We start from the raw sequence: 13,406 nt of genomic DNA on the forward strand, positions 1-13,406 counted from the left end.
TCTTCAAGAAAAAAATATTGCTACAAATTAGTTGCTAGGATCACGTGCGTGCCTACAAGGCAGGTGACATTTGGCCACCATACTATTGCCACACAACCATGCAAACAGCTCATGACAAGTTAAGATCTTTAATGTCTTAATGACAATCCCCAGAGACTTCAAAGATCTATTCAACAACTCTTGCATGCTATAGCATAAACCCACTATTATACATTCATACATATACACCCGTATGCACACGAGAGAGATAATGTCAAAGAGGACCTACTAAATAGATAGCTAGCTAGAAAGACAGAGACGAGATAGAAATTTAACAAAAAAAATCTATCCGATGAGTCTTGGATTCAAGATGTGCTACTCTAGAGGAGATTGAGAAAATCAATATAATCTTTCACTTGAGTGCGTGCAAGCGCACACACACCCATGAAAAGAGAAACTATAAAGTTGTAGAAACACTCCTTAGGGATCTTAAAGATTTACTAGATGACTCTTGAGCTGGAGGCTAGGATCTATCCAACTTGGGTGATCAAAAGGTTATTCGAGGTTTCTATTCTTATGGACACACATACCCCTTGTCTCATATCTCTCATTGGAGGCAGACTAGTATTATCAACAAGAAAACAATAATAACATCCGCTCATCATTAGATTGTGTATGTACAGCTTGGAGGCAGACTTGTACTATCAACAAGAAAAAAATACTAACATTCGTTCATGAAAAATTGGATGAATATGAGAGTACGCAGGTAAAGAGAGTTTGTAAGCCTTATCTCCAACTCGCTTAAGTGTCTTAAAAGACCCATAATATTTTGGACATAATTTAGGTGTTGGCCCAATTTTTAGACTTTCTAAATGTTCTAGCACACATAAAAATACATATTCCCCTTTCGTGAATGTTACTTACAGACTTTTCTCAGCATCATACTTTTTGTATCTATCATGCGCTTGTCAAACTATTTGACGAGCAAGTTTTAGCATATCCATGTGATCTCAGAGAAAATCCTTGATGTGCTGAAGTTTTTCACTTGCCAATCCCATTGTAACTCGTGATCTAGGTTGAAAACCATACATAAGTATGAAAGGACTAAAACCAATCATCAAATGATTTGTGCTATTATAAGAAAATTCTAGAATAGGGAGATAATCTTTCCAATTAGATTTCTTTTTGTTAATGTATGCTCTCACCATATCCTCTATCACCTGATTAACACATTTCAATCCAACCATCCATTTCTAAATGATCTACAATACTGACGTTAAGTTGTGTACCTTTGCATTGACAATTCGTCATTGAATACACAGGTTGGTGTATCACACAGATTTCATAGGCACAGACATATGGTTTGTTGGCATTGTGGCAGACCAAGACACATAAGGGGACGTGGTTTCAAGCATTGGAGATAGCGGAAGATTCTGTTGTGAGAGTACAAGTGTGGTAGACACTCCTACTTTCACAGGTTCACCAAGACATGCGTGGAATTTGTTTCATGATTGGCACCTGGGCAGTGATGCTTTACAACATGATACTCCTTGTAGAGAGTGGTTTAGCACATTTTTTGCTCTAAGACAGGATGGTGTTCATGGTATGGGTGACATTAATTTGCACTTTGCGAGTGGGAGTGTGCTCCATAATGTTGAGTATATGTCTGATGCTCATAGGAGTTTGATCTCCATCTTGCAACTCAAAGATCATGGGTGTCATGTTGAGTTGACTGATGAGTCTTACTTGATGAGGAGAGATTTATTTGTGATAACGCGAGGCCATGGTGGTGCTTGATCAACTCTTCTCTACATTCTTGTTGGCAGAGATGCCATAGTCTCTGTGAGTCCGTTGTTGCCATGCAGACGTTTAATCCAGGTGAGTACACTTTATTGATGAGCAACATGACACTTCACTCATTGTGCATGTAGGGTATGAGGAAAGACATGGAGAGCAAGATAGATCTTTGAGTGCATGACTAGAGCAGTCACCGATGGTGGCGACAAATTTTGATGCTTTTGCTAGTCAGGGAGTAGACTAGTGACTCACATGTGCGAGACGGTGCAATCTTAGTGATTTTGCAGTCATATACGCAGTGGGAGACAAGACATGTGTATTTTGTGGATGAGCTCCAGAGTGTTGTGCATGACATGTCTGTAAATGTAGAGAGAGTGTGGCCATGCTCTACCGAGACAAAGTGGATTGATCCTCTTAGGACAAAGATGTCTATTACCATGGAGATGATGGATATGAAGTTCTTTGATAGGCTCATGCTAGAGGCTGATGAGTTGATGCCATGACACATTAATCCACCTATGGGTGAGAGGAATGTAGCCATCCTAGTGCCGATGATTCACTATGGGGTCATTTCAGAGAGCACAATTTTGTGCAGCTTATTCCATGTATCCATATGCCGATATAGCTTGAGCTAGCTATAGCTTGCAGGTAGCATGTTAATATATTTGCAGCAGTTTTGGATAGGTACAGGTCCATAGAGCCACTCATTCAGGATTAAGCCAGTTTACCAGGGTTTTGGTTGTGCATGTATGCCATTTACGGATATGTTTACCGAGACATTGAGTGTCTGTCTATGCTTTATGCAGTATAGGTGAGATTCTTTGAGTCTTCACTCAGTTTTCAGGGAAAACTCTGTTGGGTATTTTCCATATTCTCACCATGTTTCATGCATATCTGAAGTTTTACTCTCTAACGGTTTAGTGATCGAGTTTGACTCCCACTTTGACAGGTTCACTAGCTTGGACACAGTCTAGTGTTCTTGCATTCACTCTCGCAGGAGTGAGAGTTGCATATGCTTGTGTGGCTACAGATTTTGCAAGTCACAGGTTTCATAGGTGTTTTGCAAATTTTGCAGGCAGTTTCTCTTGTGAAATGCATTTTGAGCTAGTATGCTCACTACTTGCATATATGGTTATGCGCTTTATGCTTGGTTGAGCTCTTTGTCCCAGATTGTATGCTTACAGATATAGAAAATCGTGAACCTGGTTTTATGCATATTGAGCATCGGTTTTGATGCGTTTGATCATGATTTGCATGATTGTCTAGTGGTCGAATTATCTCCCACTATATTGCCAGTTTGGCATGGTTTATGGTAGAGATTGTACTTGAGTTTTTTTTCCAATTTACAAGGGAGGCTTTGTTAAATTTCTCCCTGGTTTTCTCGCCATTGTTTCTTGACATTCACTTATGGTTGCAGATATGTGTGATAGTTTAGAGTCGACAGTAATGTGAGAGATAGCGATCTCGTAGTTGCCGATACATGCAATGTTGGCATTGTGTTCATATAGGGCACATTAGGCGCCATTGTTTTAGATGTATGAGGCAATAGTGGAAATCTATGCATGGTGCAGATCAGGTTTCGACACATGCTAGAGTGGTGGCTTCACATGCTAGAGTGTTGATGTCATGTTTTCCTTTAGTGTTCCTCCTGCTTACATGTTTTCTAGAGGTGACACTTCTCCCTGTTAGTTGTTATATGAGGATGCAATTTTTCACATCACACCACATCGTGACTGATTTAGCACCTTGTCTAGTGCAAACTTTGGTTGTGTGCACTTGGCCAATGGTTCGGTGTTTACATTGCAGGCGCATGAAATGTTTGCTTTTCTTTACCTAGTGGTGCATCATATATACTACGACATGTGCGCTATGTTCCTCGGCTGAGAGATAGAGCTTGATCTCAGTGAGATGGTTAGAAAATTGTGGGTGTCAAACACTACTTAGATAGCATTCTTTCTATATGCATTGTGGTTCATTAGTGATTGTCAGACGAACCCGCAATGGCTTGGTATATCATATGAATGTATCTCAGGTTCGAGATGGCATGGTCTCTATTTTGTTGCTGGCGTGTGCTGAGCGAGAGACGAGTCATGCCTCCTTCGCGGATGAGCTCCACCATGCTCACGAGACAGAGCATTTAGCTGTGCAATACGTGCCAAAAGACTCTATAGAAGAGACAAAGGTAGAGCGGCACTGCTCTAGTGAGACACAACAAGTGTTGTTAGAGTCTGTGCAGGCAGAGGTAGAGCATGTCTGCTCCCTAGAGACACAGGCAAAGATGACAGGAATGGAGTGCTTTGATATGCTCATGATAGAGGATGATCAAAGAATTAGAGTCGTGGGCATTCGTGGCAGGACCTGTGTCATTGATCCTGACCCCATCAAATCTTGCATCAAGACATCGGCGGCTTTGGGCTTTGGAGAGCCTCCCTCTAGTACGAGTGCAATGAGACCCAGGGGTTCCTTCCTTCCAATAGACAGCGTGTTTGGGGCGACACATTCTGACAACATAGAGAGAGGCTCGCCCGACTGCAATCCAAGGAGGGTGCGACAATAGACAGCCGAGGAGAGTTACTATGTTTCTGTGGCTGGTAGCGCACAGGGCTACAACAGTTGGGAGCTGGTTGGTACACAACGACTTTTCGACAGCATGTGCCCATCTTATGGAGAGTCAGTGATACTGTTTGTGGGACTATCTCATGGCATAGCAGGTTTGGCTTCGAGTTCTCCGGTTGATGCTAGCCCTATCTACAACCCTACAGTACACTTGGGTGTTGCAGCTTGGTCCACTCTCACAGGCTCAGCACTCCATTTTGAGTTGACTTCCACCAGCAGGATGATAGTGATCCAAGAGGGTCGACCTACACAGCAGCTTGCCACAAAGCTCATACCTCATGAGTGGTGCAATGACAGAGAGTTGTGTTGGGAGCTAATCAGCTGCGTGACACTCTGGTTCATTTGGCGGGCCTGTTGCTTCCGCATCTTCGAGGCTCGACCTGTTCCACCAGCAAAGACTATTCTGGAGATTTGGTTGGAGCTAATAGACACTCAGGGGTCAGTTTGAGAGACTGCAGGGCAGCTCCAATCGCATGTGGGAGCGTCGAGAGGCTTTTTGTGACTATGGTGTCCATGGCTTTTCTTCACCATGGTTCAAGGTGCGCCTAGATGGCACTACCGGCCACCAACGTGGCTCTTTCCTCCTCCCATCTCGTGATCTAGCCCTCATTGTACATACTTTTTCTCACTAGGAGAGTCTCCCCATGTTTTCTGTTGTAGCCCTCTCTTACAGAGGTGGCTTGTAGCCTTCGGATAGTTATCATTAACTAATGGAAGGATCTCTTTTCTTGCCCAAAAAAACAAAACAAAACCCCTCATGAGAACAGGTTTTGGCTTTACTTGAGGCTATGGTGCCATGGCCTCACTAAATGCAAAAACATTTGGTTTCTCATGCGATGAAATGCATCAATCTTTTCCTGATGACTACTAGCACATTTGCATATCCTACAATGAATGTAGTTTAAGAGCATGACATGAAAAGCGCACTAGATTGTCAAGCACTACACCTTGTGTGTGTGTGTGTGTGTGTGTGTGTGAGAGAGAGAGAGAGAGAGAGAGAGAGAGAGAGATTGCATCCATCTTAGTTGCCATTACCTTGGTACAGGAGGTGTGGATATGCATGTATGGTCAACCTACCCACCAGGTATGATCGTTCTCCATCTAGTTGTAGTCACTTGATATGATAAGACCATAAGCTTCAGGACTTGATGATGAGATAAGATGGAATGTAGTTTAGAAACGAATAACCCCTTTCTCCTCGAGCTCATCTTCCAAGTGAAAATACCTCATCTTCTTGATTGTGAAAGAAGATGGGCCGTACTCAGCACTTACTTTGGTGAGTTTCTCCCTCTCCTTGATCGCCCTCGAGGATTGGACACACCCCAGGCATTCGTTAGCTATAATGTGTCATTTACGATTAGATTACTTCCGGAGTCATTTGATTGTGTGTGTGTGTGTGTGTGTGTGTGTGTGTGTGAGAGAGAGAGAGAGAGAGAGAGAGAGAGAGAGAGAGAGAGAGAGTGTTATCGTCCACGGAGGTCATATATGACTTATGGGACCCAAAAACAAAATATAACATCGATGTTTCTAGATGAAGGCATTAGGTACATATCAATTAAGGACTGAGGGTCCATTGGCCAGGCCTCACCTAACCCCTCTTAGTTTTTGTTATTTTCTTTCTTGGTTTGGGAGTTCGAAACTCCTGATGACAACTTTGCCACTTCAATAAACCACCCATTTGCCTTGTTTGCGGGCTTCGTGCATCTTCTTGAGCTTGCTTGCTTTAGTCTTTAGTTGATTTGTAGTCAATTCTTTGGCAATCCAAAGGTTTTTCCCCTTGAGAAGACGCGATTGGCATAGTAATCGCAATCGTTCTTCTTTGTCCTTGAAGGTGGGATACACTGCTAAGGTGGCACTTTCCTATGTGTATCGTTGATCCAAGGGATAGTTTCAAGCTTTATGTGAATTGGTTGAAGGATATCATTGAGCTTGGTGATGGCTTCTTTGAGGGTTTCCTCATCGATGCACCATGGGAATGGAAGTCCCCCCGATCCTGACTTTCAAGCCAAGGGATTTTTGTACTCAATGCTCTTGTAAGACCACTTGTATCTTGTTGTCAATCGTCTTGGTCATTGTGGTGTGTTGCCAAGTGCACGTAGGTGATCTTTTCTTCAACTTGTTTCACCTTGTCGGTAGTGAGATCTACCATAGAATCAAATGTGAGCCTTGACGTCACGATTTTCTTCCAAAACTTTGTTTAGGGTTGCTTGCAATTGTCCAAATGCAGTTGCCTTTGCTTAGGGCTGCTACGACAACAGCGGAACTTGGTCGTGTTGTCGGGGGCATCTTTGGGAGTGATGTCTTTGCCTTTGTAGCCATATCCTTCATTGGGAGTGGAAAAATCCACTATTTGTGTTGTAGAGATGTGACCCTCTCTAGTGGAGTAGGTGCCCTTGAGAGGGTTTTGAGTAGCATTAATGCTGACCTATGCTTATGAGGCATTTGATAAGAGCACGAAGACTCTGACACGGCACCGAGAGAGGCAAGGCCTAAGGTGTAGACTCGCAAGCTTATGGGGTAGTTGAGAGGGCACCTAACAAGGCACAAGGTGCAAGCCCGCCGGCTTATGGAACAGGTGCAAAGTTGCAAGGCGAGGCTGCGGTTAGGGCTTAACATCCCCCCATAGAGCTGCCGCACGCCCGGGGGGACTGTGGAGGCACCGCTAGAGTTTGGGAGAGAAGCGTAGCAAGAATAGGGCTCCCAAGGTTTCACACACACACACACACACAAGAAGAAGAAGAAGATAATTTTTAACGTCATAGGAAACTATCCCAAGAGACCTTAAAGATCTATTCGACGAGGAAAGTTGAACTCAAAACCTATTATTCAATCCGACGAGGAAAGTTGGAACTCAAAACCTGTTATGAGAGAGAGAGAGAGAGAGAGAGAGAGAGAGAGAGAGAGAGATTCGGGCAGACCAACACTTGAAAAAATTTGCATGTATCTCCTCTCTTCCAACTCATATCCCCCCTCAAGGTCCAAGGTTAGGGGGCTGCTAATCTCAGCAACATATCTGTTGTTATTTCCTCGCAGGAATCCTGGTGAAGCATCACTAGATGGTTGATAACTCAACACTCATAATAAAACAAAACAATGAACACTTGTCATTGCCTACAGACCAGTCATGTAGTGCCACCTCATCAGCTTTTGTCACTCTTCTGACACCCTTTCCTGGACACTTGACGGCTGGGAAAGAACATATCGTGTCCTTTCCCCCGTAATCAAGGCTCCCCCATGGCCCTCAACATACACCCGTCACCATCAGGGGTTACCTTAATTATGAGGAAAGGACACCCTGTATCCTTTCCCTGCTCCTCCTCCCTCTCTATTGATCTGAAAAAAGAAAAGCTTCACATTTTTGAAAAAAAGCTATGCCAATGTGACCTGAGTAATGCAGGTCTATCAGTGGCAGATACAATCTCATCACGAATTCATCCAACGGATCATCAGGCCAAATGTTGCGATGCCTACATAGTACTCAAGAAAGAATGGAAGAGTGCTTCCAGTTTTAGCACTCCTGAAACTTAAGCTCTCATGTCCGTCTCAAAATGAATGAGAGCATTGATCTCTCCACAGCTTCTATGCAACACCATCTCCCAATGTGAATGCCAAAAGATGAGAGGAGTTGCTGTGACTTCACTGAGAGATGGCTCCTTTCTTTATCAACCCATCAAGCTCAACAGCAAATCTGCAATCAGGAAACTGGTTTGTTGGTGACAGCCAATGATTGAAAAACACAAAACAGATTTCCAAATCTCTCTCTCTCTCTCTCTCTCTCTCTCTCTCTCTCTCTCTCTCTGTCTCTCTCTCTTTTTTTTTTGGAAAAATCAGGGCTGTATATTACTGAGTACAAGATAATCCCCAACGGATGCCAAAATAGCCTATCACGTGGGGTGTACAAGGTGAATGTAAGGTTGAGAGCCACTATAGTGACAACTCGACTAGAACAATCTCATGGTGGTCTGTATGATGAGTGGAGGAGAAACCATTGAGGAGGTGCATAATGCCATGTCATCTGTCCACCTGTAAGTGTGAAGAAGAGTGGAGATCGGGCCCAACGCCGAAGGAAGTCAAATCGACGAGCCTCGGCTGCTCTAGATGTACCTGAGGAAGAATCCCACTGCCAAATGAGGGTGTGAATGATGTCCAGCCAAATGGCAGTGAGGGTATCTGGAAGGAGCTGGGGAGCCGCACTGAGAATATGAAGACACCGAGCTCTCCAAACATTCCAGAGTGCAATGCTAGTGATGACTGAGAAGATTTCATCACGTGTCTGAGGATCCCAATGCCAAGCAATCTGTGGTAACATAGCCAAAGTCCCTCGCCGGTAACCAGTCATGGTAAGCATAAGAGCTGAATTTGTGTCTGAGCCCTCGTAGAAAAGGTGCGGTCCGGGCATCGGCATCAACCAGGAGACAGATCTCCAAGTGAGAAATCCATGCTGAACACCAGCTCTGCTAAGTAAAAAGCAAACTGCTAGCCATACTGCATGAGAAGACGAGCGTGACCAAAGGCAGTGTGCATGTGACTCTGGTAGGCACAAAGAACAACGAGTACATAACGGATCATGACCCATAGAAGCTAACCAAGTCCCAACTGGAAGTCCGGCATGTGCAGTCATCCACAGGAAAAAGGAAATACGACGAGCCACATGTAAATCCCAGATGGCTGACCAAAACTGTTGTAGATAGGCATGGGAGAGACCTGAATGTAACCAGAAACGCATACGAGTGGGCTGCTCTGGGTGCTGTCTCATCAATGCGAATCTTCCAATTTTGACTGTGTACTCAAAGAATGATACATGTGCGCCGGTGGGGTGAGAGTGAGGCCAATGCCACTCTCCTGGGTCCCAATAAAGCTGAGATAGGGCACGACCCTCCCACACCCAAAGCCTCCAAAGTGCAGCATCAGCGGAAGCGAAACGGGGGTCAACACAACGACGCTTCCCGCGTGAGCCAACTACTCGTATGGCCTCCCATCGAGCGCCGGGGTAGACAAGGCGCGGAGAGGTAGTAGCATATGTCAGCCTAGCATGCATCCCCGAAGAGTAGTCAGTATCAACTGTGAACAGCATGGTGTCGAAACGAACTAATAAGAGAGTGCTCTGAGTAAAGAGGCCGTCCCAGCCACAATGTGGAGGCATCAGAACTGTGCCTCGCATGACTGCGTCCCAGTGTGAAGGAATGGCAGAGCCAATCTCAAGCAGTCTGTCTATTACCCCGCGACCAATGCATAATGTTCTGCCACAAAATCTGCATCCAACATACGTGTCTCATGAAATAGCCGCATAGAGGCAGCAGGGCCAGTGTCCCAAGCAGCCCAATCAATGTGAGTCCTCTCTCCAAGCTGACGGGGTGGATTAACCGAAGAATCAAGAACTGCATCATTCCAAATGAGAGGCTTGCGCTCAATCTCCTCACGGCATGAGGGAGGTGAGCGTTTGATAGCTCGTCGCATGGATACCCAAATCTGAAGGAGCGATCGGATGAAGGGGGAGAGAGTGCTGGTGCACAAGGGGGCATCCGTAAAGAGAAAACGATACCCTGTTTGCCAAGTATGGCCATCTCTAGTGCCGTGGCGCGGAGTCGCTGTGGAAAGAGCAGCCTGAAGAAGCATCTTCCAAGGTTCTTAGCCGGGAAAAAGACCCCGAACAATAAGCTTGGTAAGAAGGGCGCGGCTCTGTAATTCTGGATCAATAATGCCAAGGCCACCCTCTGATCTAGGACGAATAATCGTGGACCAGCGAACTCGAGCACGAGTATCAGTAGTCCCATCTGTGCCACTCCATAAAAAGTTCCGCACGAGTCTGCGGAGCTGAGCTATCACTCCAGAATGTAGCATCCAACAAGAGGCCGTATACCATACTATAGCCAGAATGACCTGGTTCGCGACCAATGCACGGCCAGCCAACGACAGATGATGTGAAGACCAATGACAAAGCTTCCTACGAATAGACTGCTGTACGGGTGCAAACTGCTGCTGTGAGGAAACGTCGAATCCAACCTGAAAGCCCAAATATCTGCATGTCTGACCTGGCTGTAGCCATGTGAAACCATCAGTTACCCCCCAAGTAGGTATGTCATCACTGCCAACCAATAATCCATAGGATTTATGCCAGTTAATGCGTGCACCACTGGCAATGCAAAAAACCTCCAGGGCTCCCCGCATGGCATCAAGAGCTGCTAGCAAATAGCGCAACATCAGCATAGTGTCATCAGCAAACTCCTGATCAATAAGGTCCGGAGCTGAAGGTACTGGCATGGTCAAGCCACGAAATGCATGACTCTGAGCACGAAGAAAGTCGGACATAGTCTCTCCCACAAACAGATACAGATATGCTGCTAAAGGGCATCCCTAACGGACAGATCGAGAGAGCTCAAAACTGCGACTGACACGACCACCAATAGTAATAGCACTGCTGGCAGTCCTGAAGAGAGCGGAAATGCCTGAGATCCATCTCAAAGGGAAACCCATCCTGGCTAATGATCCTTTGAGAAACTCCCACTCAACACGATCGTATGCTTTCTCGAAGTCAAGGATGAAGAAAGCGAGAGGTTCAGAAGATGATCTGGCCCACTCTACTGCCTCATAAAAAGTGAAGATATTATCCAATATGCATCGATCCATGACAAAGCCCGTCTGAGAAGTGTGAATAATATCTGGTAAGAACGGTCGCAAGCGATGGCTGATCAGTAACGCTGATATCTTATAGACCGAAGGGAGTAGGGTAATAGGCCGCCACTAGCGAAGCTGAGTGGTGTCACCCCCCTTCGAAATAAGAGACATGAGACCTGAACAAAGATCCGGATGCATATAGCCTGATGCAAAGATATCTTGACAACCACGAAGCAGTGGTATATGCAATACATCCCAATAGGTCAAAAAGAAATCTCTAGTGAGGCCATCCTCGCCTGGACAGGAAGATGGATCTAGACTCTCGATAGCAGCATGAAGCTCTGCAAGTGTGAATGGGGCCAACAAGATCTCTGCCATAGTGTCTGTACAACGACGTCGGGTGTGATGCCAGATCTGCTCACGAGCAAGTAAAACCTCAGTAGTGCATACATCAGCAGTGAACAATGCCTCAAAATAATCTGCAGACATATCAAGAATAACATCAGGATGCATATGAAGTGTTCCTTGAGCATCGCACAAAGTCCTGAGGGTGGTGCCAGAAGGGCGCTCTTTATGCGCAGTGAAGAAGTCCTTATTCATTCGATCAGCTTTAGCTGTCCAATGAGATACTGAAGCATGATGAGTGAACTCAGACCTAGCCTCCTGTACACGACGAATTTCCTGTGTGAGCTCTGTTTGTCTAGCAACGAGATAAGCATCCTGAGGCCACTCCTCAAGCAAGCGCTGTGTGGAACCAAGAGGAATGTGGAGGTCAGACTCGCGTACTCTCAACTGACGATGAATACTAGCAGTCTGATCACGGCAGTAAATACTAGACTTAGTAATGCAATGGGCAAGGAACTCTCCAAGGGGACCACAATAAGAATCACCCGTGGACCACAAGTCACGAATCTGCTGCTGCAAAACTTCAGTGGTGAGAACACTGTCAGGGATGCGGCAGCCTCGTCTCTGTGCAGCAGATCTAGTGAAAGAGATAAACAATGAGATGGGAAAATGATCTGAGAGGCTGGTCCCTCGCCAAATAGTAGTAAATCCACCTAGAGCTGCTGCCCAAGGGCCAATGTAAAAACGATCAAGTCGCTCTAATAGTCTTCCCTGTTGTCTCTGAAACCCCCACGAGTAATGAAGTGTAGCAGGGTGGTGACCAAAAGAGGGTATGTGCCAGGCGTTAACACCTTGAATAGCTAGAAGAAATCGATCCCAAGCTGGCTGCTCATCTGGAGAAATGGATGATAGAACTGGAGGAGTGAGCGATCGCCAATCAGAGTCGCTCTCGATGTTGTTGAAGTCGCCTCCAACAACCCAAGAGTCCACAGCAGGTAGAGCAGCAACCAAGGAGGACCAAAAAGTAGCTCTCTCCTGAGGAGTAGTGGGTGCATATACTGACATAAAGCCAATGGTAGAGTCCCGAATCCGGATAGAAACATAGACTGCTCTGCCAGCGACAAGTGTGCCATGCTGCTGAACTGATGCCAAGTATCCTGGCCCAACTGAAATGCATACACCACAACTCTGTCCATGAATGCCTAGAGCAGGCTCCCAAAAAGTGTGAGCGCCCGAGGGCATGAGATTACCAAAGGGAGTGGCAGTCTTATGCTCCTGTACTAGTAATATATCCACAGTGCCTACTACATGAGCATGTAAATCTCTGCAAAGTAAAAGCTTACGTGAACCTCTTACCCGAGAAGTCTGTAAACCATTAGTATTCCAAGAAACTACATGTAAATCCATAGTCTGCATGGAGAAAGTGGTAAAGCATCTGACTAACTACGCATCTTCTTGGAGGCAGCTAGGCCATCCAAGGGATGAGCTTCTGGCGGGAGGAAAGCAACCCGCAAGCCCTCTCTAAAATATGGCGTCTCATTGCACCAACTGCGGACCTCAGCTTGTTTACATTGCATGACCGATGCTGCAGCTTTGACACCCCAAATGCGCATAGACATAGGGAGCACCACATCTGAGGATACATGAATGATTATAGGCAATGAATAGCAAGCATAAACATCACTCCATTCCATTGCACCAATACAGGAAGGGAAGTGTGGAGACAATACATCTGGAGCGGAAGTAGACAACCATAAATTAAGCTGAGCCATAGTTTGTGCATGCACAAAATGCAGAACTTGATCCTCGGACCATTCCTGAGCTGCATGGAACGGAAGGAAAAAGGAATGAGTAGGCTGAGAGCGATTGCCTATTAAAGAGGGAACACAACCTGGCTTGTGGTGCATAAGGTAGAGCTGCACCCGCAATGGTCCTTCTGAGTCACCGCAGATTTCAGCTCGATGGGTGCCCCATGAAAGAGGGCAAGAGCTGAGAAAACTGCGTGGGACGTAAGTATGAGCGGCTGAGGGAGGGGGTGGACCAGAAGGTGGAGG

General features: G+C 45.7%; 1 protein-coding gene across 4 annotated transcripts in view; it reads right to left on the reverse strand.

Annotated features, from left to right (window-relative positions):
- Positions 1–7,730: 7,730 nt before the first annotated feature.
- The window catches only part of LOC147419468 (uncharacterized), a 149,309-nt gene continuing 143,633 nt past the window's right edge, over positions 7,731–13,406 (reverse strand). For all 4 annotated transcript variants that reach the window (XM_086505589.1, XM_086505586.1, XM_086505587.1 and 1 more), the window contains exon 10: positions 7,731–8,080. In XM_086505589.1, the coding sequence (XP_086361715.1) occupies positions 8,029–8,080 (52 nt within the window). In that variant the 3' untranslated portion in view covers positions 7,731–8,028. The remainder of the gene's footprint in view (positions 8,081–13,406) is intronic.

This window comes from Adiantum capillus-veneris, chromosome 29, assembly GCF_014529385.1.
Source record: "Adiantum capillus-veneris isolate H3 chromosome 29, ASM1452938v2, whole genome shotgun sequence".
Taxonomy (NCBI): Eukaryota; Viridiplantae; Streptophyta; class Polypodiopsida; order Polypodiales; family Pteridaceae; genus Adiantum; species Adiantum capillus-veneris.